Source organism: Limanda limanda, chromosome 23 (genome assembly GCF_963576545.1).
Source record: "Limanda limanda chromosome 23, fLimLim1.1, whole genome shotgun sequence".
Taxonomy (NCBI): domain Eukaryota; kingdom Metazoa; phylum Chordata; class Actinopteri; order Pleuronectiformes; family Pleuronectidae; genus Limanda; species Limanda limanda.
The window spans coordinates 2,525,027-2,543,652 of record NC_083658.1 but is presented as its reverse complement, the minus strand read 5'-3'; the positions used below and the strand labels follow the sequence as shown (position 1 = coordinate 2,543,652).

General features: G+C 41.5%; 1 protein-coding gene across 1 annotated transcript; it reads left to right on the top strand.

Annotated features, from left to right (window-relative positions):
* Positions 1–3,519: 3,519 nt before the first annotated feature.
* On the top strand, positions 3,520–15,313 carry LOC132996816 (major facilitator superfamily domain-containing protein 6-A-like). Its single transcript, XM_061067176.1, has 7 exons — positions 3,520–3,739; positions 4,498–5,983; positions 9,201–9,298; positions 11,188–11,349; positions 11,440–11,538; positions 11,685–11,971; positions 13,580–15,313. Exons 2-7 carry the CDS (start codon positions 4,500–4,502, stop codon positions 13,769–13,771), a joined length of 2,322 nt encoding a protein of 773 aa, XP_060923159.1. The 5' UTR covers positions 3,520–3,739; positions 4,498–4,499; the 3' UTR covers positions 13,772–15,313.
* The last annotated feature ends 3,313 nt before the right edge of the window (positions 15,314–18,626 follow it).

Below are 18,626 nucleotides of genomic sequence, written 5' to 3'. Positions count from 1 at the left end.
ACGAAACAAAATGGAGACAAGATGGATCTTCCTCCTAAACACGAAAGAACCAATTGGCCTGAATGTTAAAATAAATTCAACAATTTTGTGAATATTTCATGACTCCTAAACAACACGGGGCATTTAATGAGAATGAAGATAATATTCAGCACCCAGGAGACCCAATTCATAGAGTGTACAGTGGGCCTAGAATCCTGGACGTGGACTAGGGACCTAATCCTAATCATTTTCTACCCGAGTCTAAACCTAAAACTACTCTATTATTGCCTAAACCTGACTCACACACACACATATATATATATATATTGATTTACTCTCAAGAACAAGAAAGAAACTCACAAAGACTATTGAAAAAAAGACAATTCGTGGATGTTTAGAAATAGTTATAACAACATGATGGATCACAAAACTCCAATAAACACTAAGGAAATAAATATGTTATTTGATATGTAAGTTAAAACAATCAGTTTATCTATAAGAAATTCGCATAAAATCAGAAATCATAAAGTTGTTATAAAAAAAGGACTTAGTAGACGTCAAGAAGTAGTAATAACAACATGATTTATTTATAAATATATAATTTAAGTCCAATATAATATAATATATTCATAGATACACGGTATCATGAATGATAAGTGTATTTTTATTCACAGTTATAGAATTTAAGGATCACATTGGAATAGACAAGGGGGAGGAGTCTGTGAGAGGCAGCCTATAAATAGAGGAGCCCTCAGTCTGCTCACTCACTCTTGCCCTGGACGTTGTAGTGGAAGGACCTCACAGCTCAGATAGAAATATTTTTGTTTTACACATGCCTAACAAGACCTGAAGAAGACCCACGATGGTTGTGTTTCAGTTTTTGAACTTATTTTCAGTTTGTTTATTTGAGTTACTGTTTTTTTGATTTAATTTCATGCTAAATACAACGGTTCCAAGTTGCTTTCTGCGCTTTGTCGAGTATTCTCCTCACAACCCTAGAGGTTTTTCCTGTCGTGCAGGCAGTGCCATCAGTTGTGATACCGACGCACATGTCCAAGCTTCGTCCCACTGAACTCAGATACACGTCCACGGAGCTGAAAATGTCCTCTGCAGTCGTAGTAGTACGGAGCTCTCTTGTGTAGAGAAATTGTTCCTGCAAGTCCTCGTCCCAAACATGTTTCACGTTTACGAGGTGAATTAATTGCAAACAGTGGATGCTGACTACCACGCAAAACATGACAAACTGTCAAATTCAGAACCAGATCAATGGCAACGGCCGCAAACATTGCATATGTACGTGTGATTTATTGCTTGAGCAACAGCTCATTCACAGCTGTTGCGGACAGGCTTGACAAGATCAGCCGGCCCGAGAACTGTCTGTCTATCCCCCACGTGACGAGTCACCCTGACAGGTATCTGAGAAAAGCCTTTACTTCAGGTGTGGGCTTTACGTTTGGGCTTTGTTTCAGGTTCGGCCTTCACTTCAGGTGTGGGGTTTATTGGCCCTATAATTTTGTTCAAGAGGACCTCCTCGCAGTAGTCCCCGTCCAGTAGTGATGTGTCGTTCATTTTGCCGGGAGCCCGGTGGAGGTGCACAGCGGAAACACGCAGTTTTTTTAAATTTTCACTGCATTTTAATATAGTCTATAAGTAGGTTTGTTTGAGTTAATTAGTTATTCCTGTTAAACCCCTGAGTGAGTTAGTTCAACCTCCTTGTTTGTTTGTCATTTCCCTTTAGTTGAGGGGGGGGGGGGGGGGGGGGTTTAAGAGATACTTTGAAAAATCTCTTAATCTTTACAGTAAAAATGTCTAATATTCAATGTGTGGGTAGTCAGAGAGGTCCTGAACACAGTCATATCAGTCTCACTCTGGAATTATTGGGCAAAGTCTTTTTATAGTACTTTGAAATATCCAGAAATTATGTATTCCACATGGGAAATGTTGCACTTTATTTTGGAAAAACTCTTAATCTGTACAGTAAAAATGTCTGATATTATGTGTGTGGGTAGCCTTAGAGGACCTGAACACAGTCATATCAGTCTCACTCTGGAATTATTGGGCAAAGTCTTTTTATAGTACTTTGAAATATCCAGAAATTACCTACTTGAAGCTACAAATGTGTGACTTTCATTTAGTAAAATCTCTTCATTGATACAGTAAAAATGCAATTCATAAAAATGACACAGGTAAGACGATATATACTTCTTTTGAATATAATCCAATACATTTTACTTTCAATTATGCATTTTTTATAGGCTCCATGTCAACAGTTTATTTTATACCTGGACGTAGGCCCACACATTCTTCCTCTTACTTGAGGTCAGACAGCAGTCACAGCACACTTTGACATTCACACATTTCTGTAATAAATTTAGAGAGATTGATCAGATAACATGAAGTTATCATTAAATAATTTGAAAAACACATGCACATGCGAACATTAACACACACACACACACAGGCGAGGGCTAGATGCAGAGGTAGAAAAGGGAGAGTGCAAGGAGGAGTTAGGGATAAATGGAAACAAAGGGAGGAAGAGAGAGAGACAGAAAGGCTAATGCACTGAGAACGAAATAGAAATACTTAAACATACTATATATACATTTTATTTTACCAGGCAAGTAACGGTTCCTCTATAGTTGTTATAATTATATCAGCAGGTTGAATAACAAATGTTTAGTTTTGCTGACAACATTTCAGTGTCATATTCTCTGGTTAAACGTGTTCAGATGCATTAGTTCATTTTTTTGCTAATGGATCATAGAGGCTGGAAAGACAAACACGGGAAAAACGTGCCATTATACAGATGTAGACAAATTCCAGTAAATAGAACACAATGTTGCTAGGATACGCAGCATTTGTGGAACAGGCACTCAAACCAGATCACTCTGAGGAGGGCTGTTTTAGATAGGGTAAAAAGGGTGCTGTTTTAAATGATCCTAGCATTTTCTTTAATTTACCTGAAGCAGCAGATGGTTTGTTTGTTTCCTGGTCAAATATCTTTATCACACATTCCAGGAACTTTTTCCAAAACCCACCAATCTGACACCACGTGCATGTTCAATAATTAAAAAAAAAAAGAACCATGCTTTGATTTATTTTGTTAAATATATATAATAAGATAGTAATATGAGATAAATTTACATCTAATTTAGTCAGAATATTCAAAATTAATATTTGTTTGCTGCAAAAGAAAATCAGAACTACAGGAAGTCGATAAAATAAAAGCATAAACCAATAATTATACAAATTATAATATGATACAATATTTTGAAACACATTATACTATAAAATACAGAACAGTACAATAATATAATAATAAAACCTATTATAGTTTAAATTAAAATGAATAAATAATAATAAACAACGCAAATAAATACAACCCACCAATATATAATAACATGGGACCATAGCAATACAGCATAATAATATAATTGGATAAAATACAGTAGAATAGAAGGGAAGGTGAGTTTTATTGTGAAGTGGTTTGTTTTGAAGCGGAAGTGTGGTGTGGTGGTGACGTCACAGTGCGGACAGGTGGCAGCTCCGGTTGGACGAGTGTCTGTTGTTGTCACAGATATTTGTTTCCGAGTATTGGCGGAATATTACCGTAGTATCTACCGAGTATCGCTCCTTGGCGTGTGTAGTTTTCTGGGAAACTCTTTAAATTGTCTGTGGACCACAAACATGGCGTCTCCACCGTGAACTCCTCGTTTTGTGTCCGAGTTGAAACATGAGCGGGTGAGGAGCTCCACAGCCGGTGAGTTCTCTGGAGATCCTCAGATCCGATCCAGCTGCTTCATGAGCTCGCAGCAGATCACAGGACGTTTAGTGTTATTCACCCGAATTAAATCCACCTGCACCGATCATATGTATCCTGACCTGTTTCCTGAAATTCTCATTTAAATGAACGGAGTTTGGTTTATTGTGAACACTTCCGCATGGGAGCGTCGGTGACGGTTTCCACTGCGGTCCTCCTGCACCGAGCCCATAGAAATACATGATGTTTATTTGAAGTATCACACGTATTGTTCAAACCATCCACTGCACACTGGGCAGATTTGTAAACAATGTTATATTACTGTGTATATATATATGCATATTTATTTCATTCCTATTTATTCAATGTATTAACTTTTAATGTATCAACTTTTTTATTGTACCCTTGAAAATGAGGGTCTTATCCCTCAATGTGTCTTCCGAGGCTTAAATAAATATTCAATCAATATGAAGCCACATGTCCAGGTAAGAACCACAATCCCCATAATCCTCAGGGGAACAATACTAAATACTGGGGACATACATTCAGGGTTTAGTCCTGTTGTTGGAGCGTAGAATGACTTTTAATATATTGTTTGACTTCAGTATCAAAATAAACTGAGTGTGAGCAGTTTATGAATCTGATAAAAAGGCATCTGTGGTGTTTGCAATCGAACATGATGATGATGAGCAGCTGAAGCTGGATCCTTTCAGTCTCATCTGGTTTTTCACCGTCGGCCTCATTTCCTTATCTTCCAGATATGCCAGCTGACGACAAGGTTGCCATCCTGACGGACGATGAGGAGGAGCAGAAGAGGAAGTACGTGTTGGCGGAGGCGTTCACCACTCGGTCAGTGGAGCCGGACGTCTCCACGCTGCCTGTGGCCCCCCCGGCCGACCAGCCCCCGGCCTCGCAGCCCGACTCCATCAACTGCTGCCAGAGGATGTGCCTCCGCATCAACAGCCACCTGCTCATCTCCAAGGTCTTCTACTTCTTCTTCTACGCCGCCTACGGCTCGCTGCACCCCCTGCTGCCAATCTACTACAAGCAGCTGGGCATGTCGGCCAGCCGCAGCGGGCTGCTCGTCGGCATCCGCTACTTCATCGAGTTCTGCAGCGCCCCCTTCTGGGGCGTGGTGGCTGACCGCTTCAAGAAGGGGAAGGTCCTCCTGCTGTTCTCGGTGTTCTGCTGGTTGGTGTTCAACTGCGGCATCGGCTTCGTCAAACCAGCAGAGATGACATGCGAGGAGAAGGATGTCGCTGTGTCCACGCCGGTGACGCCCGGGATGACGACGGCGCTCCCTCATGGTAACTTCACACAACCCAGCAACTCCACCAACCACACCAGGCGGCGCCGGGGGTTCCTCGACCTTCCTGAACTCCTCCACTTCAGCGTGCTCCACAGGTACGAACGAAACGCCGACGCCAACGCCACCGTGGCGCCCCCCTTTGAGCCGACTAACACCACCCAGCTCGGAGCAAACTCCACCCAACCCACCACCGCCATCGTGACCACCACCCCCTCTGCCGCCCCGACTACAGCCAAGGAGTACCAGATCGCCTACAACCAGGACCAGGTGCAGACCATCTTCCTGCTCATCCTCCTCGTCATCATCGTGGGCGAATTCTTCAGCGCCCCCGCCGTCACCATCGTGGACACCATCACCCTGCAGTACCTCGGCAAAGCCCGCGACCGCTACGGCCTGCAGAGGATGTGGGGCTCTCTGGGCTGGGGTCTGGCCATGCTGCTGGTGGGCATCTGGATCGACCACACACACGTCAAGCCCATGATCGACGTCATCGGCTGCGTCCTGCCCGACTACCGGCTGCACAACTACCAGATCGCTTTCATCGTCTTTGGCGTGCTAATGAGTTTGGCGTTTGTTGTCGCCACTCAGTTTCACTTTGAACAGGGCGACGAGTCCCGACAGGAGCCTCCAGAGGGGGCGGGGGAGCGGACGCCAGAGTCCGGCTCCCCGGGCCGGAGCAGCCCCGATGGCGCTCAGGAGTTCCACTACAGCGACCTCCTGAAGCTGCTGTGCACCGTGCGATACGGCTCCGTGCTGTTCGTGGCCTGGTTCATGGGCTTCGGCTACGGCTTCGTCTTCAGCTTCCTCTACTGGCACCTGGAGGACCTGAAGGGGACGACCACGCTGTTCGGCGTCTGCTCCGTCCTGAGTCACATCTCTGAGCTCGCCGCTTACTTCACCAGCCACAAGTTCATCGAGCTGGTCGGACACGTCAGGTAAGACGGCGAAGAGAGTTGAACACAGGAAATGAAGATTTTGATGAGGTCTCTGAATACACAAGCCGATAAATCAATAAATAAACGGTGAGAAAATCTGAAATAAATCCGCAATTATCAGAATCAGAAAGTAGTTATTGCCAAGTAGGTTCACACCTACCTGGAATTTGCTCTGGTTATTGGTGCATACAATGAACATAGAAACATCAAAACACAATAAATACACCACACATAAGAAAAACAATAGTAATAATAAAAAACAATATATATTTACTCACTATTTACTTCTCTGTAAATGTCAATATTCAGCATAATCAACAATTATCCAAAACTTTTAATAACAACTTGCCGCCATCTTGAATTTTTGACGTCATTTGCGATCGTTGAGTGGCCCCATGGTCACGAGGTTATTCAGAATTAATAACTGCGGTTGAAAACAGATCAAAAGTCTACATCTAGAACTTTTTAAATATTAAACATTTCATCACAGTAAATGAGGTTAAAGATTCCAGTGTGTGTTAATGGAAATCCTCCTGGCCATTCTCTCCTGCTGCAGCTTCTCTTGACTCCAGTGCAACCTGCAGTTTACATGGATCATAATAAAACCGTGTTCGTTCATAACAGTAGAGGAACGTCTCTGCAGCGACCGGCCTCAGAGCAGAGAGCAGACAAAGCCGCCATTGATGCTCGGGGGGGGGGGGGGGGGGGAACTCGGGGCCTGGTGCTCGCGGGCAGCGGGGACATTTCAGAGCCCGGTGTTAGGTGACGGTCTGGTCTGCAGCTCCGGACCCACAACGCATAAAACACACAACGTCTCTGACCCAGCTCCTGAGAGGGAGAGCGCAGACATCACACATCCTGCTATGAAAAGCTAACAGCCCTCAGCTAAGGAGGTATTTTACATGACTTAGAATAACTGGAGCTGTTTCATGTGTAGAATTGAATTCAGGTTTGATAACAGATCACGTGCAGTCAGTCTCTCCTTTATTAAGTTCATCTACAAGAACAAAGTATTCTAATCCAGAGCAGCTGCTGTTTCAGCTCTGAGGTGTTTGCAGCTGATAGATAGATAGATAGATAGATGCATAAATGGATAGATAGATGGATAGATAGATAGATAGATAGATAGATAGATAGATAGATAGATAGATAGATAGATAGATAGATAGATAGATAGATAGATAGGTAGGTAGGTAGGTAGGTAGATAGGTAGGTAGGTAGGTAGGTAGGTAGGTAGGTAGGTAGATAGATAGATAGATAGATAGATAGATAGATAGATAGATAGATAGATGGATAGATGGATAGATAGATAGATGGATAGATGGATAGATGGATAGATAGATTACTTTATTCATCCCCGAAGGGAAATTAAGTCGTCATAGCAGCCGGTATATTTGAATACAACAAAATACAATACAATAGAATAAAATAAAAAATATTAAGGTAGAAAGAATAAAAAACAGAAGCACAAGATAAAATAAAATAGGTAGATAAGGTGCAGTGGCAAGATGATGGTAATAGTACTGATGATATAATGGTAATGTTATTATTAGACATATAAGAATAGTACAGTATATATAGTATATAGTATAACATAATATATATTTATATATGATAGTAATTATACCAATATAAAAGCAGTATATAGTAATAATGGCAGCAACAGTATATATAATAGTAATAGTGATATAATAATAGTAATAATTATAACATGTACACATGTATAAATATGTGTATATAGACTTATGTATACAAAGAATATACAGAGAGTATGATATAATATATGATATATAGTAGAGGTATGAATATAAGTATTTGACTATACAATAGGTAATATAATATACTATGAGTGTAAGAATATGTAGACAGAGTGTGCTGCAGATCATCACTCGTATCCAGGATGTTAATCTCACACAGTTTTTCTCCTCGTCACTCGTCAGTGTGCGAGGACGTGACGCTCTGCTTCCTGTTTCTCTGGAACTTGTGATCGAGAGCAGAAAGCATCTGTCACTCAGAGCAGAGCCGGCTGCAGGCGACCGTCCTGCTCCGCCCGGTGTGTGTTCATCGGCCTGTGGACACTCGGTCATGTGACGCTGTGTCAGGTGTAAAATACCAAACCACTGACAGGTGAAAAATGCAGCATTAGAAACAATGTTATCTGGTGTTGAACACGCGACTGACAGAGGGCGCGTCGGGTTCACATTCAGGTTTTGTCTGCTCTCTGCTCCTCTTCACCTTGTTCCCTCCGGACTCAACAGCACTTATTTTATTTATTTATTTATTTATTTTTATATTCTTTTTATTGGTTTTTAACCGTTTTATAGATCAAACATTAGAAAAACAACGAAACAACAAAAAAAGTCCCACCCCAAACTAACAATAAGCACTGCAATATATATCCTTACACATATATATACAAATATATATACATACATACATATATACATATATATACATACATACACATATACATCCATATATACACAAACATACATACATACACACACAATCAGCAGGAGACAAGCAAGGGAATAGCGTGTATAATATAAAAAGAATGAAACAAAATAAAATATAAAAGCAGTCAGGCCTCCCCTTTCAGAATAAGATTATAAGTTATGGTTTCTGTAAGAAGGAATGCACCGATTCCCAGATCTTCCAAAACTTGACTGATTTGTGATTGAGGTCATGAGTCAACTTCTCAATAGGAAAAAGAGCAGAAATCTGTGAAATCCACATGTCGACTGTAGGGACCTGAGGAGTTGACCACCTCAGCAAAATACATTTTTTAAACCAAAAATAAAAGAATTATCAACAAAGAATTAGTGTGGGCATCAAAGAGATTGTCTGGGGTATGACTGAGGAGACATAAAGCACTTATTGATCCTGAGCTGATCAGGCACTTGAATCATTCATCATAGTCATTCCACGGATTGTACTGGTCACTCGTAGTGGACCCTGATGTGCGTGCTGCGTAATGTGAATACAACTTTATATATATTACCTCATCAGTGTCCATGACATCATCAAACTAGGTCTTTTGTTGTTGTTTTGAATGAGAGACCCCTAGTGGCCAAAGCTGCATATTGGACATTTAAATGATTCCCTTTTGTAAATTAAGTTGTTGTGCGTGTTTTAAAATGCTCCGTAGACAATGATTCATACAAATGATTATAGTATAATATATGAACCCCTGTTCCCCTCTGTCTCTGCCCCTCAGAGTGCTCTACATCGGCCTGGCCTGCAACACGGCTCGGTACCTCTACATCTCCTATCTGGAGAACGCCTGGGTCGTCCTGCCCATGGAGGTCCTTCAAGGTAACATCCGCTCGTTTCTCCGCCTGCAGGGAAGGATTAGAAAAGCTCGGACTCCGGGCTGTTTGTGTAACAGGACGCTTATCAGATGGCGTCTTTCCTGCGGCAGCCGGGATCACGCAGGGCGCTGAAGCTGCAGTTCAGACTCTGAGAGGAAGCTTAGAGAAACCAACCCTGAGCTTTAACAGGATGAATGTTCTAACAGAGCAGTGAACACACTGAAGATCACATGATGCGTGCATGTGTGTATATTTACTTATTAATCGAGCGTGTCTGACCACAGCTTAACATCTGGATGATAACACACAGTGAACAAACCCCACTCCACCACTACAATCTATTTAAACAAACTAAAAGTTCCACTGTTGTATTTAAGTTATTGATTATTTTCTCATTTAATCAGAAAACCTGTAAATCTTCAGTTTGGAAAAGCTTTAATCAGCAAATAGTCGGAATTTGGGTTGAAAACAAATGAGAATACAAACAAATATCTGCTGATCGACTAATTAATTAACTGACTAATCGTTCAAGGTCTTTCTCTGTAAATTTATATCTTCGCACCAACTCCTTTTGTGGGGAAATAAAAAATGAAAATGATGTAAAGATAAAATATTCTAATAGAATTGTAATTAAAGTGTATTTCGAGCTGTGTGAGACACGACAGCGACTGAATGAGTCACTTGCTTGAGAAGCTCCACCCTGAGAAAACACTGACGCCTCACAGAGTCAACAAGTTAGAACTAGTCCAGAGCTTAAGTCTCAGTTCCATTGTTTTAACTTTGAAGTCAACCAGATGAAACAATTCAAACTTTGCCAGAAATACTCTCCAGCTCAGCAGTCTCCTGATGAAACCACGTTTAATTCCACTAGATGCAGATGTTCTATTGGATCTGCAGCAAAGTGGACACACTCATAGATATCAGTCCCCTAAATAAGCTTAATCTAAAAGTCATTAGATAGATAGATAGATAGATAGATAGATAGATAGATAGATAGATAGATAGATAGATAGATAGATAGATAGATAGATAGATAGATAGATAGATAGATAGATAGATAGATAGATAGATAGATTACTTTATTCATCCCCAAGGGAAATTAAGTCGTCATAGCAGCCGGTATATTTGAATACAATAAAATACAATACAATAGAATAAAATAAAAAATATTGAGGTAGAAAGAATAAAAATAGAAACACAAGATAAATAAGTAGATAAGGTGCAGTGGCAAGATGATGGTAATAGTACTGATGATATGATGGTAATGTTATTGTTAGACAGTATATAAAAATAGTACAGTATATATGCAGTATATAGTAATAATGGCAGCAACAGTAAATATAATAGTAATAGTAATATAATGATAACATTATTATATAACATGTACACATGTATAAATATGTGTATATAGACTTATGTATACAAAGAATATACAGAGAGTATGATACAATATATGATATATAGTAGAGGTATGAATATAAGTATTTGACTATACAATAGGTAATATAATATACTATGAGTATAAGAATATGTAGACAGAGTGTGCAAAAGACAATATTATTGTATAAAATGATATATAATATCAATATGGTTTATATGAACACATATCACATATGATGTGAAGTAAGTGTATATGGAGCGGAGTGTTGTACAGGGTACACAGTGCATTAGAGCTGCAGATTTCTCTCCTGCAGCTTCTGGTTTCATATAACTCATTTTACAGTTATGAGTGTTGTAATTGAGCTTTATTGCTCTTATCTGACAGTTCACGCTCTATTAACTGAGCCGTAACTGCCACAGGTACAAGCTAAAATTCAAAGGGTTCTCTTATAACATATATATTGGATATGTGACAGCAGCTGTGACCCATCCCTGTCTCCCTGTGTCCTCCAGGTGTGACCCACGCCTCGGTTTGGGCAGCTTGCATCTCCTTCCTGAGCGCTGCCGTGCCGCCGGCGCTCAGGACGTCTGCGCAGGGAATCCTGCAGGGCCTTCACCTCGGCCTGGGCCGGGGCTGCGGAGCCATGGTGGGAGGAGTGTTCGTCAATTATTTCGGTACGACGCAGCGGGGGTGTTACTGAATTTGTGTGTATGTGAGTAAAATGTCCCTTTCCCAGAGTTGATGTGTCTCTGTTTGCTTTGCAGGAGCTGCAGAGACGTTCCGAGGAATCGGCATGGCCTCCCTCGTCATCCTCCTCATCTTCTCCTTCATCCAGTTTCTGAGCGGAGATTCGGAGGGGAAAGGTGGGAGGAGCTTCCTCAATCACACAGTTTTCACTTCATTAAATGTGGTAAAAAGTGATAAATAAGTGTTGGAAGTACACAATGTTATGTATTTATCCATAAACCCATGTTTCCCTTCTTATGTTCTGCTCATTTGTATTCCTCAGAGGACAAAATGTTAGCGGAGAACATCCCGGTTCCCTCCAGCCCGGTCCCCATCGCCACCATCGACCTGGTCCAGAGCCAGAGCGAGGTCGGTAGCCCGGCCCACCTGGCCGCCGTCTTACCCTTGAAGAAGACCAAGCACCAGGAGGATCAGGAGGACGTGACGCAGCCGGCGTGGGTGCTCTCCGGCGCCCCCTGGGTCACCATCGCATTCGCCATCTTCCAGATCAAAGAGATGATGAAGATTGCGAAGAGCAGCGGACCACCACCAGAGGCGGACCCACTGCAGGTGAACACAAAACACCGTTTCATTCGTTTTAAATTCAAACACATCCTCATCTTTGGTTTTTCACGGTGTCCAGCTTTTGGAATTCTAAGAGTCTAATAGACTTTCACATTAATCTATTAATAAAACGAACTTTCTGCTCTAAGGTGAGACTCCTGCGTGTCGTCACTGGAAATAGACGCGTGCTTGTGTAGCTGCAGTAACAATAGATGTCGTATCATAGTAACGTGTGTTGTGTCTGTTTCGTAACTGTGTGGGAAATGTTTCTGTACCTTTCACTAATCTCAACCCTCTTACACTTCCTCCTCTCAACGGCTTCAGAAAGGTGAGACATAACTGCGTGCAAAGGTCGATGGAAAACTACCTTGTGTGTGTGTGTGTGTGTGAGGCCGTGTGTGTGTGTGTGGTATGTGGGTGTGTACGCGCATGCATACGTCTCTGCAATTGTGAAAACTCCCACGCCTGAGCGGTGACGTCATGTGAGGTGCATGCATTCCTGAATTAGATCAGGGCCTGTATTTATCAAGAGGGTGAAACGACTGAAATCTGAAAACGTCCCTGTGAGAAAATAACACACCTTCATCGTGTGACTTCATCAGAACTTAAACTACAATCTAAAAACAATTTAATCATTGTCGGGGTCCTATTACATTTATTTTAAAGTTCTTATCACCATTGTTGACTGTTTCATCCAGAATCTGTTCTTTATTCAACTTAACTCAATATTTCTACGTTTGTATTCACTCTAAATGTGTAAAAACTTAAGTAAATATGGGCCCAGATCCTTCTGTCTCTGATGCATGTGATTTGTGTTTGATCCTCTTGCACGAAGACGTCTCACTCTGACCCTCTTCTCTCGCACTGGAATTTGCTCTTGATGCTTTTTTCTGTTCCCGACTGAAACGTTGACAGTCGCAGGACAAACACTGTTTCTGCACAAAGTCCTTGTTCGGATCAGTACACCAGTACCTGATAGTGGTACTCAGGGGGGGGGGAAGAAGTACTCAAACGTTTGTCTGAGGTAGAAATTTAAGTAAAAGAACCACGTTACCTTTTCTACTTGAGTAAAAGTAAGTCACTTCATGGTTTTTACATGAACTTGAAGAATAATGGAACCAGGTTCTTAGTCGTGTTGTTGATTAGGGACAAAAATCTAAATCTATTGAAATCCATCTGTCGTCTCTGAATGATGAAGTTTGACCACATTTATCATTTCAAGCAGATGAGAGAAATCTGTGAGATCACAAACATTAAATATATCTGTCGCGGGAACAAGAGAAAAAGATATGTTGAGGGAGCAGAAGACACAAGTGAGGCGACAAGATTCCCACAGGTCAGTGCAGCCGATGACTTCATGACTCTTTGTAAGATTGAACCTCTGCTCAGTTTCCTTGTTAACAAATCTCTGAAGATAGAAAGTTAGAATAATCGTTTTTTATGTCTTTATTATTTCGGGCTAGTTAGCTAGTCAGGGAGACACCAGTTTTTCCAGCTAGATCAGATTTGTTCTAGTTTTCTGAGGGTTTTTAAGACGATTGATGAATAAAAGACGATGCAGTGAAAGATGATGTCGTGTCAAACGCCATCACTGTTTGTTCCTCTTGTTGCCAGGTACTTAATGATGGGGCGTCGGCTGAGGAGGTGGCGTCATCACAGGAACACTCAATCGACGACGGCACCGATCCGCCACCGGCCATCTCCGAACCAAACGCCGCCCACCCGGTTGAAGACCACACGCACTCACCCTCAGACAGAGGAGGGCCTCATGAGTACCCAGCGTTCACAGTGGAAACCACAGACTGACCTGAAACTTTTTAATTTACTCACTGAGCTTTGAACTCTGCGTGTTTTTAGAACTGCAAAAATATCCGTCATAACAAGTCGCTTAACAAAGGTGTGGTGGAATCATTCCACTGTAGGTGCAACATTATATTTAAAATAATTTAAAAATGCAGTCGTTTCCAAATCAAGGTGGACATATTATAACCCTACAATTAATTTATAAAAACGGTTTTAAGCCTAAGACTTGTTTTAATGGGTTGTTTTTGCAGAGGGGACTTTAGTTAATATGTTTATATACAATAAAAAGAGGTGCGCTTGGTGGCGTTTGCTCGTCCAGGGAAAGCAAATCCAACGCACCTCTGGGCTCTGTGCACTATATTCTGAGTTAAACTGTCCTTTACCGCTGGAGTGTGGAGGAGAATCCTTCAAGTTAAACCATGTGCCTCTTGGTAAGTTATTTTGTGACTTTATTCTCACGGGAAGTGATGAAATCTGACAGAATTTAAAAGAAGTGAACTTCACTTACATATTGTTGTTATTTTCCATGTATTTACACAGAGGTTCCCAAGTCGACTCACTGACATTTTTCACTCTGGCAGGAAACTTTCTAGAAAACGACTCTCAGCAACTCGTACTTCAAAACGAAAATCCTTAAAGAAATCGAATCAAAAACAGGTTTTTATTTATGGATAGAATCTTTTTACCAAACAAATGTACTTTTCTCAGTTTTTCTTCTCCCTCGATACAAGCGGGAGGCGAAACAAAGAGAACTTCACCTAATCATTATGTTTACACCCTTATTTAAAACCCAGACAGTTGTTCAGGATTCAAACTAAACTCAGGATTCAAACTAAACTCCTGCAGGTGTTGACAAGTCCTCAGAACAACTTGTTTTTAGCTGTTGGCCGTCGTGTTAGGGTTTAAATCCTTTAGTGTGTGATTGCAGCTTCCAAACGTTTCACCTCTTCTGTCCAAACATAAAACAGGACTGTGGTGATGGAAACGCATCTCTACGACTGCTGCTTGTGCGTCTGAGTCTCATTTCTGTGTATTGAACGTTGTGCTGTGGTGCATGGTTTGGGAACCTCTGTTATATTCAAGGAAAAAACATATAATGAAACATGAGGGACCATAAAGAAGAATCATCTGCCTCAGATATCATCACTTCTCTTGTGTTTATGAATTCTGAGCGTCGGATGAATTGCTGACGTTCTGATGCTGTATATTTGTATTTTCCTGAGGAGCACACTGGTGAAGAAGTGCCTCTTTTTAACACTGTTCGCTTATTTAATCATCATCGTTGTCTTAACTTATTATTACAAGATGTCGGGCAGAGATCCCTTTACTGTAAAACGCACTGTCAGGGTTTTCTGAAGGTCGATTCCACTGCTTTTGTATTGAAACTGCCAATAACTGACACATTCTGCACCTGCTGTGTTTGACTTTCATGCCAAATAATTCCCAGTATTCAGTGTTTTTTGAGTCGGAAAGTTTAAGGAGTGAAGAAATCCTGCTCACTGTAATATGGATGATTAATTAAAGGACATTTTGGGGAAAGAAAAATGCTGTTGAAGAAAGTTCTTCTATTTCTATTGTAAAAATACAACACTTGGTTGTGTATAATTATTGATAAATTATTGTGCTTTAATCCATAAAATAATACACAGTAATTAGTACAAAGTAGCATGGATATTTGATATTGTTTACAAGTGTACAAATTTGAAATATCAGTTTAAGTGACTCCAGCAGAAAGGCAAATATAATGCAGTAAAAAGTGCTGTACTTTAACTCCAATGTTAATGTACTAGAAGTATAAAGTACCTTAGCATTCACCATATCGATGCTGCAGGATGTTTCTCAGGCAGATGCTGTGACTCAAAGCAGCCACTTGATGGCAGTAGTGTTGTGGGAACTCCAGTGGATTTCTTAAATGGACTAAACCATCCTCTGCCTGTGTGTGTGTGTGTGTGTGTGTGAGTGAGTGTGAGTGGGGGGTTATTGAGGTCGTGGTGCGCCTGCTACTGATGTGTGTGTGTGGGTGGACAGTAATAGGCTTCCTCAAAAAGTAGGCTTGTTCTGTCGTTTAAAAAAATAAATAAAAATAAAGATAATAAAATCTTGGCACTCTCGGCCTGTCTGATAACCGGGGGAGAGATTTGAGCTGCTCCTCTGCTGCTGATGGCTGCTGCTGTTCTTTGGTCTTAATAATGAACAGGATAATGGTGCAGTTTGCTCTGGAAGGCGTCAAAGATGCTTCACATTTCAGTTTCAATGACACCGAGGTTCAGGTCGAGCTTTGATTCTGGGATACGTCTCTGAGTTAACACAGCGCTGACCTGCAGACATTTCCAATTACTGCAGCAGAGAAGGCTGGACGCGATCATTGCAGCGCATTGGCTGAGGTCACGTCGAGAGGACGCGCTCTGGTATTTAGATGATTGTCCACACGTTAGACCTCAGGCTGCTCCCGGCCTTTTATCTACAGGAAAAAAGACAATAGCTTTGTGCTTTTAAGGCAATTTTTGTTAAAATGTTAACTTAGAGCCACGGGTGAACTGATTAGAATTTGCTGTTTGAAGGTCAAAGGTCAAGGGCGACCTCACAAAACCCTTATTGGATCAACTGTTAGATTTTGGAGAATAGTTTGGATGGAATGTCTCAGGGTTAATCTCTGGAGAAGAGAGAATACAAATCGGGTGGTTTTAGGTTCTTAAACATCATATCTCTCGTCTGTCCTTGAGGGAATTTCTTTAAATCTTTACAAGACTCAAATTACTTTTCACTTTGTGAAAGGTCAAAGGTCACAGTGAGGCTTGGGGGGGGGGTCTTTGCCCACCAAAAGTGGTTGTTAGGGTCTGTCGGCCTGTTTTTGTAATTGAAGTCAACTCAGGCACAGAAAAATGCTTCTACCTTCAACTTTCTACATAAATGTGACCATTACAAATACTGAAATGATGATGTTAATACCTCGTTAATGTCACCATCACGTTGTCAAAACACAATAAAGCTGCATCCGGTTAATTGTGCCCAATTATCATCAATGTGACGGAGCCTGAATATTATGCTAATCAGTGGCTTCCAGCTCAGATGCAACCTGAAGCTGTTTTTAGCCTCTTCTCCGTCCCTGCTGTGATGTGAAGGCGAGCGAGACGCCCTGTGGAGCCTCAACAAGGTGTCCATATTACCCACAATCCCCCTGGGGATCACAGTGGACTCACAGGAACTTTGATTCTGTGATTGTACTGAGCCAAAAACAACCCCAATAAAACAGTAATAAAAGAAGATAATTGCCAATGAGTCAAAAACTGCAATTCTACATTTCACGCATCAAACTTTCGAGCTTCTGTGGGAGAACAAACCTTTTTAATTCTCAGACTTTCCTTTGTCTCTCATGTTCTATTTTCTGTTTCTGTGACTGTGTTGGAAAAGTATCAAAACCATATTTAGACGTTAAATAATCTGCTTCTCTCCCCATGTTGAGGTCCAGAGAACCCCCACAGCTGATGGGTAGAACGACAGCAGTGTTGATTTCAAGGATTAACAAGCTGCTGTCTGGTTTCACAAAACCACACAGACTGATTTCCTGCTGCTGGTTAATTACTGGTAATGCAAAACATATAAAAAGCTATGAAGGGTTTTGAAAGAGGCTCTTTGAAGTGATTCATTTATTCGTCCTTCCACTGAAACCTTCACCTCTGTCTCGTTACTTTCTCATAGATAAATGGTGATAGATTGGTTCTATGTGAACGTTAAGAGCCTCGGTGTGTGCAGGTATTTTCTGATGCAATGGGAAAACATCAAACACCAGAGAGAAATCAATGGAGACGGGATCTTCACTGACCCACACGCGTCCTTCCACCAGGTTTAGTAAAGATCCCTCCAGTAGTTTGTGCACAATCCTGGTAACTGACAAACAAACAGACAGACGTGAAGACATAAAGAATAAACCAACTTTAAATCTTACTGTGGAGGAGCAAGTTATTCTGGCTTCAGTTTCCCTTTGTTCAGAACCTCAGTTTATTGTGCTGAAGATGATTGGTTGTTATTACTGTGACCTGGATGTTATAATTATATTCAGCTCATGAGACTCAATTCTCCCCAGAACAACCACAACCCTGAGAATATTTTCAGTCTTGTTTTGGTTTTATTCTTAGATATTTGATTGAACATTTATTGTGGCTCTCTGAGTTGTGTGAGGTGCTGGGATTAGAACAGAAACCTGCGAGGTGAACTGCTGGAGAGCGCCGAGCTAAATGACTAAACTGTGAAGTGTAACCGAGCCGACAACAGCAGGGTCACGGGTCACAGATGAGAACCAGTTTGATTTCCTGCAGCGCTGCGATCGGGACCACCTGAGTCAAGTCTGAGTCAGAGGACAGACCACAGAGTCTTGTTATTGGCAGGAGGACATGTCTGACTCCCCTTTTCAGTTCAAGGAATTTTCATTTTGAAACACATTTGTTGATTCTCGTTGCTGTAGTACACTCAGAACAACTTGCTTGAGCAACACGTTTCCAGTTTGGTCAAATTGAATATTACACCAGCGTGAAATCGATCAATTCACAGCCCAAAAATAAACCTCCTCCTTAAATTCATAGTGTTTGCTTTGCCTCTGGGCCGCGGTGACCTGCCGTGGATTTAACCACAGACAGTAAATACAGATGGACGACACATCTCCACCTCCTCCCACGACACACTGCAGACACTCCAGATCTATAAATGCACAACAAACTTTTGTAAGATCGTTGCCTCTCTCACTCATGTCTCATTTACCAGTTGTTTGTCCACGGTCAGGACTCAGTTTGTACGGGGTCATGGTCGCTCTGGCATCAACCCGCCGGCTCCTCCCGCCGGCGTTTACACAGGAGAAGTGAGG